The sequence below is a fragment of the Aptenodytes forsteri genome, unplaced genomic scaffold (genome assembly GCF_000699145.1).
Source record: "Aptenodytes forsteri isolate BGI_AS27 unplaced genomic scaffold, ASM69914v1 Scaffold323, whole genome shotgun sequence".
Classification (NCBI taxonomy): Eukaryota; Metazoa; Chordata; class Aves; order Sphenisciformes; family Spheniscidae; genus Aptenodytes; species Aptenodytes forsteri.
Window position 1 is genome coordinate 926104 of NW_008795323.1, and position 23266 is coordinate 949369.

At 36.1% G+C, this 23266-nt stretch overlaps 2 protein-coding genes across 2 annotated transcripts in view; one reads left to right on the top strand and one right to left on the bottom strand.

Moving 5' to 3' along the window:
• RSPH14 (radial spoke head 14 homolog) overlaps positions 1-23266 on the top strand; it is a 108253-nt gene that overhangs the window by 4659 nt on the left and 80328 nt on the right. The gene's annotated exons all lie outside the window — the stretch shown is intronic.
• The window catches only part of GNAZ (G protein subunit alpha z), a 43954-nt gene continuing 26787 nt past the window's right edge, over positions 6100-23266 (bottom strand). The window contains exon 2 of the mRNA XM_009279989.1: positions 6100-8033. Coding sequence (XP_009278264.1) covers positions 7689-8033 — 345 coding nt within the window. The 3' untranslated portion in view covers positions 6100-7688. The remainder of the gene's footprint in view (positions 8034-23266) is intronic.

Consider the following 23266-nt stretch of genomic DNA (forward strand, 5'->3'; position numbering starts at 1 on the left):
CTCAAAGCATTTACTAAGTAGGTTGGAAGTTTAGCTACGTAAGTAGAAAATATTCGCTGGAGGATGAATAAAAGTTGTAGGGGGAAAAAGCAATTAAAAAAATAGCTATCCATGTGGCCCTCAGAGGAAGTGAGACTTTTTTTTCAGTGTTTGCAGTTAGACACTTTCTAAAAAGCAGGGACTAAAACCAAGGGTTATATAGAAAGCATTTTATTAGAACTGTCATTTCTATTTAGAGACTTACTGTAGCAGTAAGCAATGCTAGCTCTTGGTGGTGCCAAAACATAAAACATTGCTTATTAAGAATTCCACGTAAATCAAAATACATTGCCCAAACCAGAGGATATGTAATGGTACACCATACTGCCACTCAGGTCTACTCCCTTTATTCCATCTTTGTCCCTGCAGGCATCTGAATATATCATCCTAGGTCAGGAGCCACTGATGGGAACTGTCACAACTGTAAAACCAGTTTGGTGATAATCAGGGAATGTAAGATTATACTATACAAGAGAAATCAAGTTGCATCCTGGAGTGGAAGGATTATCCAACCCTGCTGAGCTGAGAACTCAGCAAAAGCTGAGAGCCAGCTGCAGCAGTGTCTCTCCTCAAAACCTTGCCTTTGATTGAAGGCAAAGGATTCACAGCAGCTCTGAAGTGAGTAGGAGCCTCTGTCAGACAAAGACCAGCTTCCAAATCATGTTACAGTCCCAACTTAGTGAAGGTTGCCAGTATTTACAAGAAAGGCTACAGTTCTCTGAGTGGTAGTTGCTTTTCAGTGAGGCTTCTCTTGACCTAAGACTGATACCAGTTTCTTCATTTTACCTCTCCCACTTCAGGTATTTGTGGCAGCTAAGAATCAGGTTTTCCAAATCAAATTAATGTCAAGGCTTGTTTTGGGGAATGGTTCTGGAATTTTGTCTCCAACCCCCCCCCCCTTCTATTTATAAGAAATTAAAAATTAATGTAGAGGAACTGTTTACATTTGTGAAGCAAGCACAATTTAATCTTTATCTTCTGATCCTATATTCAAATCTCTCAGAGAGCATGATGTGTCTAGCAGTCTCTTTATAGCTTGCTTGAGTCATACCTTTCTAGGTGAAATTCTCTTCCAACACTTAATTTCTTCAGCTATGAAATTATGCCAAATTTTGACCACTTCCTCTATCAATGTTTGTGCTATCAAAAGCCTTCAAGATTTGTTCAGGATAGAAGTCCTTGACTAGATTAAGTTAGTCTCACATAGCTTTCTATAGACCAGATTTTCATACAATGTCCTTTGACAGTTTTTGGGGGGTGAAGGGAGGGAGGGAATGAAAAAAAACCTGTGATCCTCAGCCTGTCAGGTATGTACAGTCTGTAAGATCAGTGGTGTAGAAGCTGAGCTAGCATGTTGTCTGTGAAAGCATCTCTGAGTAATTACCCTTGGAAAAAGGTGTTTTTCTGAGCCACATATTCTTTTTATTTAGATAAAAATATAACTGTCATGGTTTAACCCCAGCCAGCAACTAAGCACCACACAGCCACTTGCTCACTCCCCCACGGTGGGATGGGGGAGAGAATTGGAAGAGTACAAGTGAGAAAACTCGTGGGTTGAGATAAAGACAGTTTAATAAGTAAAGCAAAACCTGTGCACGCAAGCAAAGCAAAACAAGGAATTCATTCACTACTTCCCATCGGCAGGCAGGTGTTCAGCCATCTCCAGGAAAGCAGGGCTCCATCACACGTAACGGTTACTTGAGAAGACAAATGTCATCACTCTGAACGTCCCCCCCTTCCTTCTTCTTCCCCCAGCTGCTTGCAGAGTATGGGAAGCTGAAAAGTCCTTGACTTAGTATAAACGCTGCTTAGCAACAACTAAAACATCAGTGTGTTATCACATTATTCTCATGCTAAATCCAAAACACAGCACTACACCACAGCTACTAGAGAAAATTAACTCTATCCCAGCCAAAACCAGGACAATAACACATATATAAAATACACATGCCTGTATTTAAGGATTGGAAGGTAACTCCTTGAGCAGAATTGTTTTACTGTAGAATGGACTCGCATACAGATGGCTACTTACAAGAAAAACAGAAAGGTGCTAAAACTGTTTTCTTTGCTATGGTACAATTTGGGGAATTATCAGGGAGAACAGCAAATATTTTCCAATAAGTAGTAAGAGTCACAAGGCCTGACATAATTCATTTGACATATTACAGATACCGAAATAGTCTCTGCCTGGTAATTCAGCCTTCTTCAGCTAGCCAAGAAACTGTCTTCCTCTCTGCATTTACTTCTACACCTCACATCCAGATAATGAGATAGAATGTACCTTGTATCAGCTGGAGGAAGTCAGCAACTAATATGCCATTCCACATCTAGATTTCTGATGTTTTCTAGAGCTGAGGTAATTTTCAGGGCCAATAAAGCAATATGTTCCACACTAGACAAAAAAGAACATAAGCTGTATGTGCACTTGGCATGAATTGTAGTTGTTTTTGTTAACTGGGAAGTGGTCAGTGACTCCAGTTAGCTCTATGCCAGGCCACCTGGTCTTTCTCCAAACAGGAGTAATTTAGGAAAATATGATTATTTTAAGCAAATCCACTTGCAGACTATTTTTGATTCCTAAATTTAAGGATGTATACCAGTATCCTCCAGGGACAGTGGGATCATTAAAGACCAAAAGGTGGGAAAATCCACAAAGGTTGGGAGAACACTGAGGAGTAACGTTTCCAGAAGAAACAACAACTTAGTGGCAAGAATTAATGGGCAGAAGAGAGACAAAAATAAGATAGATGTACGTATTCAATAGGGGATAGAAGAGGGAGAAGAACCAGCAGCAGGAGAAAATTAAGAACATTGGAAAAATTATTAGCAAAAGTTTCACTCTTTGTGAAAACAATTAGTTGACACACAATACTTAACAATGTTAGTGAAAGGGTGTTACGCAATGATAAATGACCTGGGCAATAACAACTGCAAAAGTAGTTCCAGGAAAAAATCTTTCACTAGCATATGGTTAATACTGGAAAAGTTTAATAACTCTTACCTATCATCTATCCTGTCTTTTATGGGTACTTAATCCTTTCAGACAAAGATTGAGGTGGATTGGGTGGAGCAATGGATTTTTAAGCTTGCCAGAGCCTCTCTTTGGGAAGAGTTTAAGAGAGAATATTTTTCCTACTTTACTGACCCTCAGTGTCTCCACTGTTCCACCCTTGGAAAATCATAACCAATCAGATCTGTGGATAAAGACTGTTTAAGGATACCTTTTTTCCTTTGAAACTTGTTTGCTGTATGGAGTGCAACTGATAAAAGGACAGATGGCATTCTTATTGCAGCAGATGGAACATCTCTTCTGTGAATGTCATTGTTGCCCAGGTGAAGTGAAATCCCAGCTGTATTAATACACTTTCAGGTAGCAGTGCACTGCATCACTGATAAACCTGAGAACTGAGAAAATAGATGCAAATTTATTTGCATGATTTATCCAGGTGGGCAACTAAGAGTCAAGGGATTTAATTTCAGCACCTGTCTTTGGCCCAGACTTTTAGTTTTAACTTCCCTGTCCCTCAGTTTTCTTATACAATCAGAAAATAGAATTACTTTACTTCTGTGTAAAACAAAATTTATTTTAACATCTTGAATTCTTCAGCTAGAAAACAGAGTAACCATGAGTTACTCAGAATACTAAGATCAAAAACATCATAGGAATTAAATTATTAGAGAGTTAATAGCAAGGAATTGCTCTTCAGAGAAGATGATTATGTGAATGGATCATTTAAACTTAATTATTTGCTGCTTTATTCCTCCCCATGCCTATGCTTTTCTTAAGCTAAGTAGGAACACATGGCAGTGCTTCAATTTCTTTTCTCCTTCCCAAGATAGCCTTCATTCAATGTGAAATGTAACTGACTACTTTTCTTTAGAAATACCCTTAGGCCTTTGTTAAAATATCCTAGGTTCTCCACTTCTGTTGTAGGTTGCCTGTAATACTTATATTGGAAGGACCTTCTTAGTTGAATAAAGACTTACTTTTTAATATAAAATGTCTCTTGCCCTCCTCATAATTGACTACACTTTTATTTCTAGTTTTCCTGCCCAGCTTTCTTACATTGAAGCTATGCTCTAATGAATGCTGTGTTATCTTGTCACTTCTTTCACTAGTCTGAAATGGCCACAGTACCACGAAAGCTAGAGGTGAGGGAGGCACACCATCTAATAGTCCATTCATTGGAAAAGGAAGCCCTGACTCATTTTATACCGTTTTCACAATTCAACTGGCTAATAATAGGATCTTACGCTATAGAAAGCAATTTAGACTAGAAATAACTGCAATTTCTCAAGTAAATGATAGCACTTTAATGGTAAATCAAGTTTAGAGGATCCCGTACTAGCTCTATGGAAGGTACTAGCAATTACCACGTATAGCTTTTAGTAAACTCACCAAGTCAAGCAGCTTGACCACAAATATCACAAGCAGGCAACAGTATCTTCTCATTACAAGTAAGACCTAAATACTCCCTGTGTGGCATGACAAACCTTTTATACCTTCAAGGCTCAGCCTCATTGGCTCTTTTGCCTCTATCCTTCAGGTGTAACAGTTGACAGGGCATGCTTAAAGGGGCCCTGTGTCTTCCGTACAGGGATAAAATACCTCATTCAAAATTAGACAGATTTTTTCTCCGTTATCGATTATGTCTGGACTGAAGAGTTTTGAAAGTCTTAACCCATGACTTGAGCCTCAGAGAGTATTTTTGGTTATGGTTGCATTCTCTAGCAAGGTCAAAAATGCTTATTGCTTCACCCACTGCCTTCAAGAGTATTGTAGTTCTCTTGGCAGTCCCAGCTCATCATTAGCTTAAGTCTCCGGGTCACTTAGAAAAATCCAAGCTTGAATTTAGATATCCTCAAACAGGTGAAAAGAAGGATTCTTAAATATAAGGTACGAAAGGTTAGGACTTTTTGATGCATTTTGTAGAAATGCTGAGAAGCAAACAGAGGAATTAAACTATCCAAGCACTATCAAATATTTTCAGCTGGTCTCAGAAATGATTAATGGAGTCAAGGGTTCTAAGTCAAATTCTGTTTAAACTCCAAGGATATTATTTATCTAGCATCCTCTAACAAGTGATTTTATGAGTTTATGCTGTTTGTACAAGAGTTGCACCTTTTCTTAACGTACATCGAGACTTTTAAAGATTTCAGTTAGAGGATGTTCTGGAAGAAACTTGTTATAGTCTGAATGGATGGAATTTTCAAGAAAACTTCAATGAAAAACCATCAATAAGACTTAATGCTGATAGATCACCTTATATGGTCACTTTTAAAAATATTTAGATTTTTCTTAAAGCCTAATTTTTCACAAGCATGAGCCAGACAGAATTTCGTATTGATTTTGAAGACTTGCAGAGAGCTCAGTAGAACAAAAATGTGAATGTATTTTTCAGGGTTTTTTTCAATCTTTAAATACAGGTTTAGGAGACCAACTTCAGGCGCTATTCAAAAATTTGTATGTGCTTATACTTACACATGTATTTCTCAGCATAGACATCCATGCAAAGTACCTGCTTGTGTAAGACAATGTGCAGGTAGGCTTCTTATGTATCTTGCAGATTCCATGGAATTTTCTTTCCTGATATTTCCTATAGATCTTGATCTATAACTTCTTTCCTAAAATTGCTACTAACCATCTCCCCAAAAAATAACAACATGCATTCAGAATTTGTAAAGATATTAAGTGGGAACACATCCCTTAGATCTCACTGAGTTGCTCAAATGTAATTGCTTAAGATTGAAATTGCTGAATGTTGGTGAATAAACTGAGGAAAAAGATCTGGAGCAAATAAACAAAACTCAGTAGTCTGTCATAAAGGAAAGAAAACTTCACAAACGTTATCCAATTAAGTAACTATCATAACACTAATTAATGAACACACTATAGACACATTCAGTATCATTTGAATTATTTATTTTTTTTAAGTGGACAATTTAAATGTTGATGTTATTAACCATTTTGTTTTAAATTTCTTAGAGCCCTTGGCTGAGATTTCTTGCACTAATCATAGTACATAAGGGAACAAAAGTAGAAGGTTATTTTCCAGTGAGCATGTGTGTCTGTGTCTCTGTGTATGTATGTGCTTTACAATTATCAAACATATATTTACACACCAACTTTACACTGAAGTCTTTAAGAAGTCTTTTCTATGGCAGGGGAAAGAATCAACTGACCAAAGACGTAGGTCTATATGATCCATTTGAGATTTTCCAGTATAGTCCCACAGAGCTTCTTATGCATTCAAACTTTTGCCGGAATGTTACTCCATCCAGTAGTGTTTCTTTATGAGATGAAACCTGGAGCTGAGGAATGCATCTCTTCAGTTTCCTTAACTTCACTAAACTGTAAATAATTTAAATTATTAAATTTAAATATCAAGACATTTAGTTATTGTTCATATCGCTCATCTTTAACCTTCTAATAATACACCACATTTTTAAAATAATTAAAAAAACAACAAAAAAAGACTTTGGAGGCTATATACTACACCATCTCCATGGCTCCTGCTTCTTGGGAAATATGTTACAATATTACAATTCCCAGAATGTATTTGGAGCAGTGGAACAGAATTGTCCGTTGGCAACTTTCACATTCAGCAATCCAGACACTACAACAATAATTTAAAAAATTGCCTTGTGATTTTTTTTTATCTGTATTAAAAAAGGAACACTAACCTACTTCTTAAATATAGTTTGTTTTTTGTGAAACACCACAAGATTTGGCAAAAAAAGATGTAAAAGAAGACTGTTTTGATGTATAAAACTCCTTACCAGTAGAAGAAACACTGACCTTAATTTGGCCTATTCATAGATTCATTTCATGTAGTTTTGCTGCATATTTGAAGCCTTAAAGAGCAGAAAGAGCTGCTAGTCAGTTTGGAAATCACAGAACAGTTGCACACCAACAATTCCTTTAACAGGCAAGGTGTCCATGATAAACAGTAAAGTAAAGCAGAAGTGTGTACATAGTATATGCTGAGAGTCATGTGCATGTGCATACATGATGTATGTGTATATACTGTTTGGCTGTGTGCGCCAATATTGTGGGTGCATGCCCATTCTCTACAACTTTAAGTAGTATTTTGCTTAAACTCTTCTGTTCCGTAGCTTCTGGTTTGAACTAGCTTTTCTCCCCAACACAACCATTCTGCTCCACACCCTGCAAACAAGTTAATCTGTCACTCACCAGCTTTATATCTTCATGTCAGTAAAATTTTAGGACAACTGGATGAAGAATTATTTCTTACATAGAACATGATAGCACTCCCACTGTAGGAAATGGAATGAAACAAATGGAATAAAAGTGCAGTGACTGTGGTGAAAACATCTCCACAGAGTTAGGCCTCAATCTCTTTTTTTGTGTTTGTTTGGGGTTTTTGAGTTGCTGGGTTTTTTTTCACTGGGGTTGTGTGTGGTATTTGTGTGGTTTTTTGGAGAGGAGGTTTTCACTCTCCAGAACATATATTTGTGAAAAATGATGTAGTGGGTTAAGGGGGCATAAGAGGAACTGTGTACATACATCAGATTTCCCCTTTTTTCTCCTTGGGCTACTAAGCATTGCCCCATTTTTTTCCACTAGAAGTGGAAGTGGTTAGCCCCTTTTTTATCACTTCAGGAAAACAGATTAAGCCCAAGGATTCTTAGCAGAGGCCAATATATTTGAGATTGTTCTGAATGATGACATCTGTCACTGCATCAAAGACAAATTGGATGTTACTGGTATCAGTGGCGCAGGTGAAGTGTGAGTAGATCTCCTTGGTCTCCTTGTTGCGATTCAAGTCCTCAAACTGGCGTTGGATGTAGACTGCTGCCTCCTCATAAGTGTTTTGGCCTTTGTATTCAGGAAAGCAGACTGTTAAGGGGATGCGTCGGATTTTTTCTGCCAGCAGATCTTTCTTATTCAAAAAAAGGATGAGGGAAGTGTTGATAAACCAATTGTTGTTGCAGATGGAATCAAAGAGACGCAAGCTTTCTGCCATTCGACTCTGTAGGAGGGGAAACAACAGGGTCAACGGTAGTGTTTCAGCATAACTGTGGAAAACACACAAAATACATTATTATGTCTATCAATGAGCAAAATCTGCTTTTGGAAACAACTTTTGTTTTATTTGGTCCATCTTACCTGACCATGAAATTTCAGGGATCTTAATTCACTTATTTTGATACAATACATTTCACCACAGACTACCTTTTCCTTCATTTTTTAAAATATTTGGCAACTGTGGAGGAAAGTCTAAAACTGAAGATTTAGAAACAATAGGTGTTACTTGGGAAAACATGGTTGTGTTCAAACTTAGGTTAGCACTATAAACAAATTCTTTAAATAAAAGGGATGAGGAATTTCTAAGGATTTCACGCCACAGAAACATTCTGCTGTTAAAGTTTTTTTAAGAAGACGAACTACTACAAGACAATTGTAACACTGCATCATTAGATGTGTAGTTTAGCACACCATACATACTCAGAATTTTTTCCTTGCTTTACTTCTCCCCATTGTATAACAGTAAGCTTGAAAGAATACACAAGAACCACATTCTGCTATGGTGGGACAACTTGTATATTTACAGGTGAAAGCTGAGTTTAGCCAGACATATTTAACATCTTTCCGTCTGCTGCCCTGACTAGGCAAACTCCATTTATGAACAATTTAGGATGACCGCCACAATTACATATTTGGAAATAGGAATCCAATGCTGCTATAAACTGAAAGCAGAAAGGTCCGTTAGAAATCAATGGCCGCCTTGAATTTTCCTGATGTGTTGCTGCTGCAACATACACACTCATGATGCAGCTGGAGCTGTCCGTGGTACTGAGTGCGCTTGGAAGGCTGAGTTTATTGCTCGGTTTACATCTATAAATAGGTGTAAACAAATGTAATGTTTTGAATAGAAAATATTCTAGATTATTAAAATAAATATCACTCAAATATTGTCAAAAGTAGATACAGAATATATCTTAATCAGGCATTTTTGCTAAGGTCAATGTTTTCCAGCATGTTACAACTTAGAACTTTATTTCTGTTAGGTTTCATTGGCACATCAGCATTATCATTATCTGACTAACTTTAGTCAGATATTTGTCTAACACGAAAAATTTTTAAGGTATGCACACTCATATTTTCTATTTAAAGGAAAACATCTCTTTTAACCAAATCATCCTATTCATATTTAGAGAATGTTGATAAGCATGGCATTTTATAATTAAGCAAAAAGGTTTCATTCCAATCTTCTTCAATACTCAGCAATATTTTTTATTAATAAAAATATAATTCTTGAATAAGTGGACCTTTATTCTGTCCCAGTTCAGCTGTGTTCATGTACTGCTGAAAGTAGGAAAAGGATACATGACTGAAAATTTGGAATCAGTTTTCTCTGTACAGCAAATGTATTAGGCAAAAGTGTAGAAACAAATATTCACAAAACAAGGTACATTTTAAAAACCTGGAAATTATATAGATTCTGAAGATTTCATAGGCTCTGAGACAGAGGTAATGTAGGCTGAGAATTGGCCTTCTTGCAGTGATGTCTGTTTAATTTGTTTAATTTTTTTTTTAACTAGAAGAGTCTTTTAGTTGTGTGCCAGTTATTCTCTTCTTGAAAATTAACATCAACTAATTTTTCAACTTGGTGATAATGCTGTTTGCTATTTTGACCTCCGTGGGCCAGTTTCATATCAGATTCCAAAGCCAGAGTTATGCTCTTTCATCATTCCCATCTAATCCTCTTCAGACATCCCAAAATAATTTTTGCAACTTTTGAGCATCTTTAAAATCTCAGAACACTGTAAGGCATATCTCCTTCTTATAGACCTGATCCAATGCATAGGTCTCAAAATCATTTCAAGTAGGTAAACTAATGTGATGTTAATCACAGCATGAAATTCAATATTCCTACTCACATGTCCAGATGAATTGATTTTGTATGGGAAACATTTCTCTGAAGCTTTTAGCTCTTACCCAAATGACAGGCCTACAGTCAATATTTAGCCTACAGCTAAAATATTAGCTATTTTTCCTTCTCGCTTTTTTTTCCTTTAGGCTTTATACTGCTGAAAACATTGTTGTGAGGAATCATGGTTTATTCCTGTTTTACCTTCAACAGTCCTTCCCTCTGTTTTGAAATAACAACAAGATTCATCGCACCCTGGTCACAAGATGCAAAGAATCCTTGTACAGTCAACTCTGTAAAGTCTGCTTGCTGATAAACCATGGATAAAACATGAAGAAAGTTTATCATATACAGCAATATAGATGACAAGCTTAACTTTCTTAAAAAAAATAAACAAGCTAAATATCTATGGAAATTTTTTCCATGTTAAGTTTCCATAAAGAGATGCATATATTCAGATGATTATTCTTTAAACTGATCTCTACAAAAGCTGTACAAAAAGTGTTCAGGTCACCGTTTCATGTATTTGTGGAGTCTGGGTTTTTTTAACTCAATGTATCTTTCATCATTTTTTTTCCCTTCAGACAAAGTGAATTTGCAATACTGTCCTACTAAATTAAGAAAATAAATCCTGCTCTGTTTAGAGTATCTCTTACTTTCAGTATTCTCAGATCATGAGAATGCATAAGATTTAATCTAATTTCTTCAGCTTAGTCCATATAGCAAATTTAATTAAGATTAGGCATTACTGATCAGCATAGGGCATGATGGAAGGGAGGGGTCTTGTGAATGATGGGCATCATTAATGATATATCAGGATACAGTTCCAAATCCTCCAAAGACAAGTCTTTGGTCTCACTTTGTATCACAGTCACACAGTGGAGAGTTTCATAATACGTACAGATCATGAATTTAGTGACTTCAGAGGAGTCATCAGAGGAAGAGCAACTTTCTGTTTGTAAACTTGTTATATAGTGGCATGCCTTGCCATCTGAAAGTAAGAGCAGCTGATTTGATTTTTTTTTAACTGAAATAAGAGAAAAATAATACTGAAAGTGTCTGGTAAAACTCCTGGAGATCACTGATACCTGATTTCCCAGTGCTTCCAAAAGGTATAATGAATCGATTTATACAGAACTTATATTTTTTCAAAGAAGCATAGTTTCTTGAAGAAAGCCTGGAATCAACTCAAGCCTAACAGTTTTAGTATGGTCAAAAGTATTTTGAATTAGCAGAAACAGAAGACTGTAAGGTTCCTCAAGGGATCATATATACCATATGTCATTCCTAACACATTTTTAAACTATTCTTGAAGTCCTTTTCATAGAAAGGACTGTGAAAAGTTGTTGACTGATCTTTCAACAAACAAAAATACATTAATCAAAAGCTACTAATTAGTAGACACTGATCAAGATTATTTTCTTCAAGAAGATGTTTTAGTTGATTCCTCAAAGCACAGAAGCAGTCTTAACTTTTTTTCACATAAGACTATTCAATTGGTGACTGACAGATACATTTCAGCCCACAGGATGTTTTGGCGTGGCCAGTTTTAAAACCTTTATCGTGCATCTGCCTATGTCCTGTTTTATATGCCCAGACCCTGGCATTAGTTCTGGAAGCCGCTGTTAGACCTGTCTGATTCCACAATGATGCAACTTGTTTTCAGAAATACCTCTTGTAACAAAAAACAAAAGAAAAGTTCATCTGACTTCTTGCATTTATACCTGATATAAAATACTAGCATTCTTCCCAACTGAAAGAAAAAAATACTTGCTTTTTGATGGACTTTTATGCTCTGTATTCTTTTATCATATGTATACAAAGAACATAACTTTTGCAAAAGTTCACAATGCTTTTTACAGAGTACATTCATCTATCTTTGTATCTGTTTTATTTCCTTCAAATAAAGAGACTGAATAGGGCAGACTGGAAAATAGCTATGTATTTTATCATTCTGTATAAACATATTATGTCAGATATATTGGTCAACTACATTTAGAGAATGAACATTTTCTTTTTTATAATTTAATAACAGAAAGCCATGAAAATAAGGCATCGGAGATGATACACAGAATTCTTTGTGGAAGTGCAATGTGTATCAAGTAATATATTCCTTCTACCAAAGACGTGTGATAGCACACAGTGGCAGTGTTCTCGCAGTGCCAACAGGTATGGTACTTTGAATGTTTGCTTACTTTGGATAGTGATTCTATAACCACTCTGAACTTCAGTAATTTCTAACATTCCCACCTATTCTTCTGCAATAATTGACTCCTTTGTTTACTCCTAATCTGTAATGAATTTACTGTTTCAAACAGTATTAGCTGCATTTCCCATATAGATTATTCTGTTGGTATTGCTCTTCTTTGTATATGTAATATTTTAGGTTTCTAAAAACCTTATGCATACATCAGTCACCTCAGTGGTCCAGAGTAAGTGAACAGAAGGGATTTGGGATATCAAAAAAAGAGTATATTTTGTTTACAAGATTATTTGCAAATATGTATGCGTTCCATTTGTCTGGCTTGTGTTCAGAGGGGATGAAAATAATCTAGAGTCTGGGTATTTTTTTTGTTGTTTTACTGTGAAGTATTCTAGCCAGTTTTCCTGTTTGGAAAGTGGAGGTGAGAGGATGATTTTGGCTTTTAATAGAAGTAACAGTATTTTGGGCCTAATTCTCCTGAAATTTGTATCAGTTGCATCTAGTGCATCTCCCTTGAATTCACTAGAGTCACTCCATATTTCAACTAGTGAGATGAAGAGAGAAGAATCATTCACTGTTTACTACATGAAAAGTAATATGAAAATATCATTTATTTAAAATTTACTTTTCATTTGGTTTTATTAGAGAATGAAAATATATTTTATTGTTATTACTTCAAAGGAAATCTGCAACAGTACTGATCATTATTGTTACACTAAAACAGTATCCTGAAAAAAATACCCGTTAAAAATGCATAGTTGCCGAAATATGAGCAGACTGTTTCACCTAAGCTTTTCAAATTACCTCTTATACTTTCCTCGTTTTATTTGTGTTACTGTTCCTTTTCATTTGCTATGGATTGACTTGGTCAGAATCGCATCCTCTGTTCTCAGAGTCCCATGAAGGCATTGATTTACTTATTTTAGTGAGTAATTCTGTGCTTACAGATTAAAACCACAGACCTTTGGCAGTTTCTGGTCATTTCAAAAGCCCGAGGAGCACCGGGGCGCACCATGATGGCTGGCACTGCCACAGCAGCAATATGTAGCCATGTTGAAATCTAACTCACAAGCCCTTAAGGCATACCAAAATATAGGGAAAATTATATAGTCATGAAACACATAGTGTTCAATCTCACTTTCCACGTGGAATTAAATGACAAACAAGTAAATCCAAACCTAAGAGAAAATAGTATACATGGCAAGACAAGGCCTCTATAAATTTTAAGTGGTGGCTTATGATTTGTGCAGTGCATCAATCACATTTGAAATGGCAATGCATGACATGGCTCTCAGTTTTTTATAGCCAGATGACATCTTGATATATCTGAAAATCTTAAATAAGAAGTGATATGTCCACAGTTCTAAGATGAAGGCTGACACTGAAACTGAGCTTGAAGATACATGATGTATCCACTCATATACTCCTATCCTAACACAACAGGCTCATTTCCGGTTTCGTCAATATTGTAAAACTACTGTATATATTACAGGTTAAGTGAACTTGAGAGGGTTATGGCTTATTATAATTAAAAAATAGAATAAATTATTGTAGAACTCCAAACAAAATTTTCTATTAACATTGAGGAAAAATAAAGGTAGGAAAAGGCATTCTTCTTCTCTGCCATGTCTTTTCCAGTTCAGGAATCCTGAGGGGGGTAGCTAGCCAAGTGGTTAGAAAAAAAGTGCTGCTGTAATTTCATAATCATACACAAGCTGGGGTATAAGCAAGATAATGTCAATGCCTTATCCAGATGGCCTTGTTGGAGGCTAATTGCAAATTCTTCTCTGAGCATGAGAACCAGGAATTGGTTGCTTAAGGGAAAGAACATGCTAAGGAACAGATGGCTGCTTCTGTTCTTCCAATAATTTGCAAACATACAAACATTCCTGGTCATCCTCTGGAACAGTAGAGGTGTGCTTAGCAGCAAAGAGTTCCAGAAGAACTAAGAGTTTTCAAAAGGGAAGATTCTGTTATCAAGATAGCAAGTAATTAAAAAAAAAAAAAATCACCTGATAAATGGAGCCAAATTGGAATGTAGTATCTCCTCACAGCTTTCACATTAAAGCTTTCTGGTCAGACTTGGGAGAACTTTGAACTTAAAAATAAAAAATTATGAAGAGAGAAACTATCACAAATAAGGGAATTAACTGCCATTTGTACTAGATACCCAAGAACTTTATCTTTCACTCGTTATTTCTCTTTCATCATTATTTCAAAAGTGGTAGGCATTTGAGGATTGTGAAAACCTTAATTAAATAAAATTTATCTTGTGTAAACCATAAACAATGATGAATAAAATTGGTGCAGGAACGGTAATGTTTGCTTTCCAGAAAAGCTAGAAAATCTTTACACGTCAGTAAATCTTGGAAGAACCAGTGGAAGCTGTTGCTATTTTCCTGTTGAGGCTTCTCCTTGCGATAGGGGCTGGCATTTAGCATCTTTTCTTTCTGTTTCAACTGTGTTGTTTAGAGAACCACAACTTAAGACCTTCTAAAGAAAGCAGGTGAAGCTAAAATATTTGAAGAAGGGGTGGTGGGGTAAAAAGGTAATTGAATCCGTTGGATGTAAACATTGTTTTTTCCTTAAGGTTACTATACAAAAAAATTGATTCCGTTCTGAAATAATGACAGTCTACAAAATAAATCGAAGGAAATACCATTGCCCAAGACAGTCATAGTCAAAGCAATTCAGGAATTTAAACTATGTTTGAATAAATGTATAATGGAAGGCAGAGGGAAAGCAGAAGAATTTTGCAGAAAAAAAATACAGATGATGCAGAAAGCAAGAGATAGCCTGGATAAATATAGAGAGATACTTTTTTCTTGTAAAAAAGCCTAGACTGAGTGCTAGTTGAAAGGTCCTTACTATCTAGCAGTTAGGCAGTCCTGTTTGAGTGCTGGATGAGACACACTTGATTTAAAAAGACTATTGTATGATTCATCTTTTGTTCAAAGAAAGAAAACTCTTACAAGAATGCATAGGATCAGGTGGCTGTGGGTCTAAATGGGGAAAGATGATGATAATTTCATGAGTTACAAAAAATAATTGCTTTCAATCTAAAAATCAAAAAGAAGAAAATAACTATCTGTTGCAGAGAAGTAAATAGACTTAATCCAATTCACTCTATATATCTCTCAAATAAAGAAATTGAGAACCTCACTGAGGTAGGATTGAACTGGGATAAAACACTCTACCTGTGTTGTCCTGTATATACATGTTTCTAGCCTTGGCATCTCCCAGAAGGGACACCATAACCAATAGGGGTTTGACTAGACAGAATTGTTTTGCCTTTCCAAACCCTTTCTTTCCAATCCTAGGATCCCAAAGTTTTCCTGGAAAATGTTGGGAATTCTAAAATGTCAAAATTAGAAAGGGTGACATAGAAGGGTAAGTCCCATCGTGAATTCATTAAGAAGTGTTCTTAAGTCACTTAGCAGCTTAACTTATTCTACAAGCAGACAAACTCGTTATCCCATCACCAAAGTAATATGTTACATTAGTCTAAAACCACTGCAGGAACTCCTGACCAGTTAGGTGTTAAAACAAAACAGGAAGGAGGTCAGGATAACTAGAAGCAGCTATGTCAATATAGCACCTATCATATGGATATATACATGCACGTGCCGTCTATTTCTGTCCTTCCTACCAAAATTCCTTTCAGTGTCCTGAATATATAAGAGGAATGTGAAGTGCAGGAAGGTGGAAAACTAACATAGCATGTTATGCATATACATATACTTTATGCCACCGCAATAAAGGGAAATTAAAAGGGATGATAAAAGAAGGTTTTATATTAGAGGAACCTTGAATCTCTACTATGAAATGAGCATATAGAAGGCTGAGAAACATGGACATTATGAAGTGGAGCCCTGAAGAAATCTTGTGTGGTTTTGGATAGGAAGATATGTATTTATATGGTAAGGACAAAAAAAAAAAAAAATTAAGCATGAAACAAGCTTGCTTTCAGTTTTTTTTAAACAGTTTCATCCTCAGATCAGGAGGAAAAATTATACTAGCAAACAAAATTTGTAAACTACCAAATTAATTCCTCATGGTTTTAAAGATAATGTCCTGTAATTGTCTATACTTACAGTTTGTACATGAAAATGTAGAACAAGTAGAGGAGGCAGTAGTCAATATTTGATACCTCTTTGTCAGAGAAGAAAGGGAAAATGAACCTGCCAAAGCGGTACTGCAGCATACTGTCTCCCTTGATGATTTCCTGTGGAGTATTACTACTGTCTGCAGAAAATTCTGCAGATGATAACTGAATCTGGCAGTATGAACATGAATTACATGGGGACCTTTAGTCTTGGCTATTGTATAGGATGACAATGAAAACATTATGAATATTTTCTCATGTATGATCTCTGTGACTGGAAAAGAATTGTAGTGTTACTAAGGCTTACTGTGGACTAGACTAGACAAAGCAGATTTAATTGGTAGTATTCGTTTAATAGAGTCCTGAACGTTTGTCTTTGAAAATTGATCCCTGCAACTTTTTAGGTGTGCACTGAAACAGCAAGTCATGTCTGTAGGAGTACATGATAAGTTAAGCATTGTTATGTAGTAGGCACATATGGGTGCCAATGACAGACTGGGGTAAAGCACTCTTTAATAGCATCTATCAAAACTGTTTTATATTCCTAGATCAGGAACAATACAGATTTGTTAATCCTAGTACATACAGTCTGACACCAAGCTATGATTACACTAAGGAGAGTGCCTGAGCTGAGAAAGAAGTTTGATTAAATTTCCTGACAGGAGGATTAGATTTTGAGCCAGGGTATTTCCAAGCAAAGGAACAGGACAACAGATGCTTCTGCTAGAACTTACAAAATAAAGGAAACCTAAAGAAAGGATATGTAGAAGAGACTTGGAAGAACAGAGGAAAAGGTTACTGAGTTCAAGGATCAGAAAGAGTGGGGCACTTCATCATTTAATAGAAATGCTAGAAGATCCAGATAAAGGCTACTCCAGTATGTCTGGCCAAAGTATTAAAGGCTGTTCCACAACATGGAAGGGGGCAGAATAAAAGTGGATAAATACATGTAGATTGAGTTATTGCTTGTGACTAGCTATACATATCTTCTAAGCAAGCTGAAGTACAGAAAAACTATATTTAGAAGTCATAAAATGTGCATGTGATAGGTGCTATGTTTATCACTTCTCATAAGAGAATTACAAGTCCAGAGGAAAGTTCTAGAAAAAGGTATGTTCAGGAGAATAGTAGTATGGGCCAGTCAATATTGGTCCTGTGCTGATAGAACAGCAACACAAGTCAACATTTCTGGGAAGGAGTAATAAGAATAGATTGGCAAAAGAAATGCTACTGCAGCTGACGCAGGCCAAAAGAAACTTGAAGTCACAATGGGCCAACATATTAAAACCTACACATTACATAGATAGTGTCCAGCCAGGGCAGCGCTGTCAGGGCTGCAGTAAAAGTACACAAGATAAATAGTATCATGGAATATACCTCTTTGCACAGGCCTCCATTTATTCATTAAAGTGGACGGGTAGCTTGTTTTTTCTCCTTCAAGGAAAGCTTGCTATGTTTCAGTTGCTCAGCAAACAACTGCTAACACTCTCCTTTTACCACCTCAAAGGTCAATAAAGCTTTATGCTACATAAGCTCTTGACATAAGAGTTACAAGAACTTGCACTGTGCTTGTCTGTGTATTATTTTGGGGGGCAAGCAGTTTTAAGAGGGCAAACATGCCATAAAAAGAATATAAGAATAAATCTTCAGTGTCTTTGACAGTGCCAGAAAATTAAGGTTTCCTGCGTACAAATTAAGATAGTTCTTAACTTAGTTCTAAGAAGCAAATTAACAGCATATAATACCTATGCTTGCTTGGGGGGCGGGGGGTTTAAGCATTGTACAGTATTCCAAGCAAACTGCATATTTCTGGAGCTTAGGAAAAACACTAGTATAAAAAGTTTTCTTGTTAAAATCGTATTCATTTAAAATCTCACAGTTCTTGAAAATATATCCAAAGTAGCATGAACATCCATACTTTAATTGTAAAAATCTGGATGTCTTATCCTTAGATTGAGTTATATATATGGTAATAGAGGCCAGCTGTTTTGTTCCTGGTAACATTTCAATTGATTTCAATGCTTACTCATTGTTTTCAAGTGGGATGGGTTTTCTGTTTTTGTTTTCTTTCAGGCCTTTTAGATTATTTGCTTAGCTCAAGGGCAAAAGGAGCATTCAAATACATATTCAGCATAGCTGAAATGTTGCATAGTTTTACACATAAAGCGGTCCAGGACTTTAGCTGCCCTCATTTGAAACCTTTAAGCTTAATATCAGCCTTCTGTGTCTAGGCAATAAGTAACTTAACGCTGCATTGACCTACAAGGAGAAGCTGAGGGAACTGGGCTTGTTTGGGCTGGCATAGAGGAGGCTAAAGGGTGATCTTATAACAGCCTACAATTACTTGAAGCATAGTTACAAAGACGATGACTCTAAACTCTTCCCAGCAGTATCAGATGAAAGAGTAAGCAGCAAAGAACACTAATTGCAGCTTGGAAGGTTCAGATTTGATGTTAGGAAAAAAATTTTCACTAGAAGACTAGCATAGCACTGGAACAATTTGCCTAGAAATTTTGTGAAATCTCCATCCATAGAGGTTTTCCTCACTCAACTAGATAAAGCCATAGTTGGCCTGATTTACTGTTGGCAATAGTCTAGCTTCAGCTGGGATGATAGGATAAGTGACCTCCAGAGATCACATCCAGCCTACATTTCTATAATTCCATGAATTGTAAAAACATATTTATAGTTGAATGAGAAGTCAATTTTATGCATGCAGTTCTGAGCAGATCTCAAACTTTTCATCCTGAAGAGGCAAATTCAAGCATAAGGGCTATCCTTTTGATGGAAAGCGTTATACTACACTGTCACTATCTTGTTGGTGATGCAGGATGAAAAGGAAATGGTCAAAGAATGGATTTGTGGTCTTTGTGGAATACCCGTTTTTTATTGTTTTCTGTTCTTTCAAGCTCTCTGGACCTTAGAGTAGCCCCCAAGCTATTAAAATACTGCAGAAATCTGCATGAGAACTAGATGAGAATATGCAAGTAAAAAGAAAAATGTTTATTCACTGTTGCAGACTGTCGACTAACCTACCTTTTGTATAGCTTATGCATAACCCAAGCTCTGGCTGATAGATTATGTGTAAAGAAACAATGCTTTTCATTGCACCTTCTTTGAAATGTGCATTTTTCTAATACATTGTTGGGGGGAGAGGTATTAACAGGATGAATATTGGTTCCTATCACCCAGACGTTTGCCTTAATTGAAGTGAAAATGTACTGCATACATAAGAGAAAATTAATTTTTTTAAAATGAAAGAACTCCATTACTTGCTGCCACTAGTATGCCACTAGAATGCACTAGTAAGCTTAATAATTTTCTGTAACAGAATAATGGCAGGGGGACAGACTGCAAAATCTAGTGCGTGTGAATGCCCTTTCTCTGGATAAAAACCATTTGAAATCTGAAACATCAGTGACAAGAGTCCAACCTGATAAACTATCATATAAAGAAAAGAGGACTTCTCAAGTAAGTAGATTTTAATTTCAACACAGTCAAGCCCAGTTTTAAAACAGGACTCCCTGGATATTTATGAAAGCTAGTAGATAGAAGTAAGATGAAGGATCATTCGTAACAGTTAGTAGAATTAGAAAACAGAAAACCAGCAAGAATTATCACAAGTATGGAATGGCTATCATATGAAAAAAATTAAATAAACTAGTTCTCTTCAGCCTGGAAAAAGAAATAGCTGAGAGAGAACACAGTAGAGCTCAAAATCATGAATGGTATGGAAGTGGTGAATAGTGAATGATTTTTGCACCATGTCTTACAATGCAAGAAGTAAGAAACATCAAATTCAGTTATCTGACAGCAGACAAGTATTCCTTCCATGCAGTGCATAATTAAATGTAAAACTGTCATGAGGTGTTAGAGAATAATAATAATAGTCATAAAACTGTAATTGGGTTCAAAAAGCAATTAAATTAAAAGGGCACTTAAACAGAAAGAAGTCGATGCAATCCTTGATTCAGTTATTTGGTGGGGTATATTGCAGGAAGTATCAGTGTATGCTTGATCTGTTCCCATATTCTTTCCTAAATATCCACTGTTGCCCACAGTTAGACGTAGACTACTGCAGATATTTGCTGTGACCTAGTACAACTGTTTTGTATGTTATGGCTGTCAGAACAGCTCATCCTTTTTGTGAAATCAGCTGTTTCATTTCCTGTCAGTGAAAACTTCTGCTTTACATAACCTATGTAAAATTGCTACAGTTCCTAGACAATTTTGCCTTTCCCATTAGTCTTGTCCAGTTTAAAAAAAAAAAAAAGAGGAGTTTGTTTTACAAATTTCACCATCATTTGAAGCAGTGAGTGTTTCTCACCAAAAAGGCAGGCAAAGGGCCTTGAAACTAGAAGTACTGACCTCTAGTAAGTTGCATTGTCCGACACTGGAGTGTATGAGTGACAGGAGGATAATGATATTTTCTCTTAGACCCAGAAAAAAAAAAAGAAAGAAAACTGGCCCACATTGATGCTGAACTAGTTTTCACCAGAAAAAAGCTGGCCAGTAGTTTCATTCTTCAGTAGTATCTGAACAGTAAAAACAGCCTATTATACAATAAAAAGGTAAATACCACTTTCTACTGAGAAATTCACGGCAGGGGCAGGGGGAAGTACCCACAGAACCTGAGACTATTTCTCAGATTGCGTGACATGTGGAGAAGGACGCATTTTGCCCTCACAGCTTAAGCAGCTGAAATTCTTGCAGGAGCACTGACTTTCCATTTTATTGCACCTTTGAAGATATTTTAGGTGGGATGCTTACAGAGTTTGGTGCAGCTAGAGCTCTTGTGGGAGCAATGGCTACCTTCCCTTTTTATCCCATCTATGTTGCAAGATTAACGTAGCATACTTCAGGAGCAAGTGGTTATTTCAGATCTTTTAGCAGCCTTGCCTATAATTCTAACATAGTTCTTGCCATCATGCTGGTCTTAAGGTTGTCTCCTACTAACCTAGAAGAAACATAAGGCTGTCGGGCACATAGGTCAGTGTTCATAGTCAAGAATGAAAAAGGAACAGAGAAAGAAAGCTAAAATGAAAAAATGCAAAGCAACATTAAATAGAAGGTCTAAATCTGGGTCTGATCTTGGCCTTTTTTGCATAAGCTGAGAGGAGTACTGAGGAGTACAAAAGGAGCATGTTTAGCAGCATGGAGAAAGAAAGAATCCTGTCTTCACTTTCAATAAATTCTTCTGGTTTTAAACAGCTTAACTGGAATTTAGATCAGATCAGTTTCAAGAGATAATTGCCATGAAGTTATTTTAGAGTCACTGGAGAAGAATAAAAGGAAAGCAATTGTGATGTATTCTGAAAAAATGCTTCTCCCATATTTGTAATGAAAGTTCTAGTCTGTTGGGCTGCAAACAAAGAAGTAAAAATTATTTTGGTTGATCAAGACTGAATTTAAAAAAAAAAAACAAAACACATTGTGGTCACATGATGTAAATCTCCTTGTTGGTACAAATCACTATTGCTGAAGTTGTTCAGAAAAAAAAAAAGATTAACTTTGATGTGGAATTTGTTCAGCCTTTTGGTGGACCATTTCTTCCACTTTGTGTAGACACTGAGAATGATCCACACACTTCTTCACCAGACCATTTTTGTCTTTTTTCTGATCCCTACTGCTCCAGTGCTAGGCTCTCCCAGTGTCTCAGCCCTTACTTTACGCAATTTCCATATATGGGTGGGTGCTCACTAAGCAGAAGGTTAGCTACACCACCATCTGGGTTATCAGGCCATCTCCCTTCTTTTGACACTGTTTCATTATATGCTTTACCAAATTCAACTGCAATGAGCAACTAAGTAATCGTATCTACACGTCTTCAGTTTTTTTCACCTGGCAAAGGGGAGAGATTCACTATTGCCATCTGTACAAACAGATTTTGAGTCTGTAAAATAGGTGGAAAGACTCCATCAATTAAAGGAAAAGGCTGAATAAGTCCATTTCGGTTTACAATTACACTGCTGTAAATCTGGAATATTTCTAGTGATGTTACCGGAGCACTGCAAAATTGAAACCCTCAGAACATGGCTCTGTATTGCACCAACATACTGCATTATGAATGTTAAGAATCACGCTATTTTCCTCCAAGTGAGAAAAGTATGTTTCTTCATTTACAGTCACCATAATGTGACTAAGCATACTGGAAAGAAAAAATAAAATTTTAAAGAATATTAATAGTAAAGAATTATATCATAATAACAGTTTCTGCAAGAAATGCAAATCTCTCTTAAAATTAACTTTTTATAGACATTTAAAACATTGTACACACACACCATTTTGCATAGAAAATTTCTTGTAACAAGTCCTTGTATCAGAAATGTAAATTTACAGTCATGTTAGAAGTCCACTACCTACTAATTGTTCAACAACTTTCATCTTTCAATCTCAGTTAACACAAAAATCTGCAGTAGATTTCTGCTTTTAACACTGACTTAACATTAAACACTGAATCAAGGTCAAGATTAATCTTCAGTGTTGTCAGATTTTTCATCACAGAGCATGAAATGAACCTCCCAGGAACTAGTGACCACCACAAAATATAAATATACAGAAATACACAATATGCCATGAAGAGAGAATGAAACAAAATTAGTTACGTGGCATATATCACTGATATTTCTTAAGGTATTTCTAAAAATAATTACAATTCTTGTAAGAACCTATTTACAGGAACTTACTCTAGAATGTTACACAAAAAGGATCTAAACTGGAAGAACATCAAAATTGCATACTTAAATGCTCAAGTTTCAAATCCTGAAGTCATAGTCGCCAATATAGTGTAACTCATGTAAATCTCATACACAAACACAGTTTTTTCTTAATTGAACCCCATCTCATTCATCTTGCAAGATGGACAATGTCATGTGCTAGTCAATATTTTTCTTTATTGTCACAACTCAATTTATAGACTCATGCTTTACTAAAAACTTACTATTTATGAGCTGCTCAAAAGACAGAATTACTCGTTTCTTCTTAAGCTTATAATTATTGTATCTGAATATTTCATTGGCTACA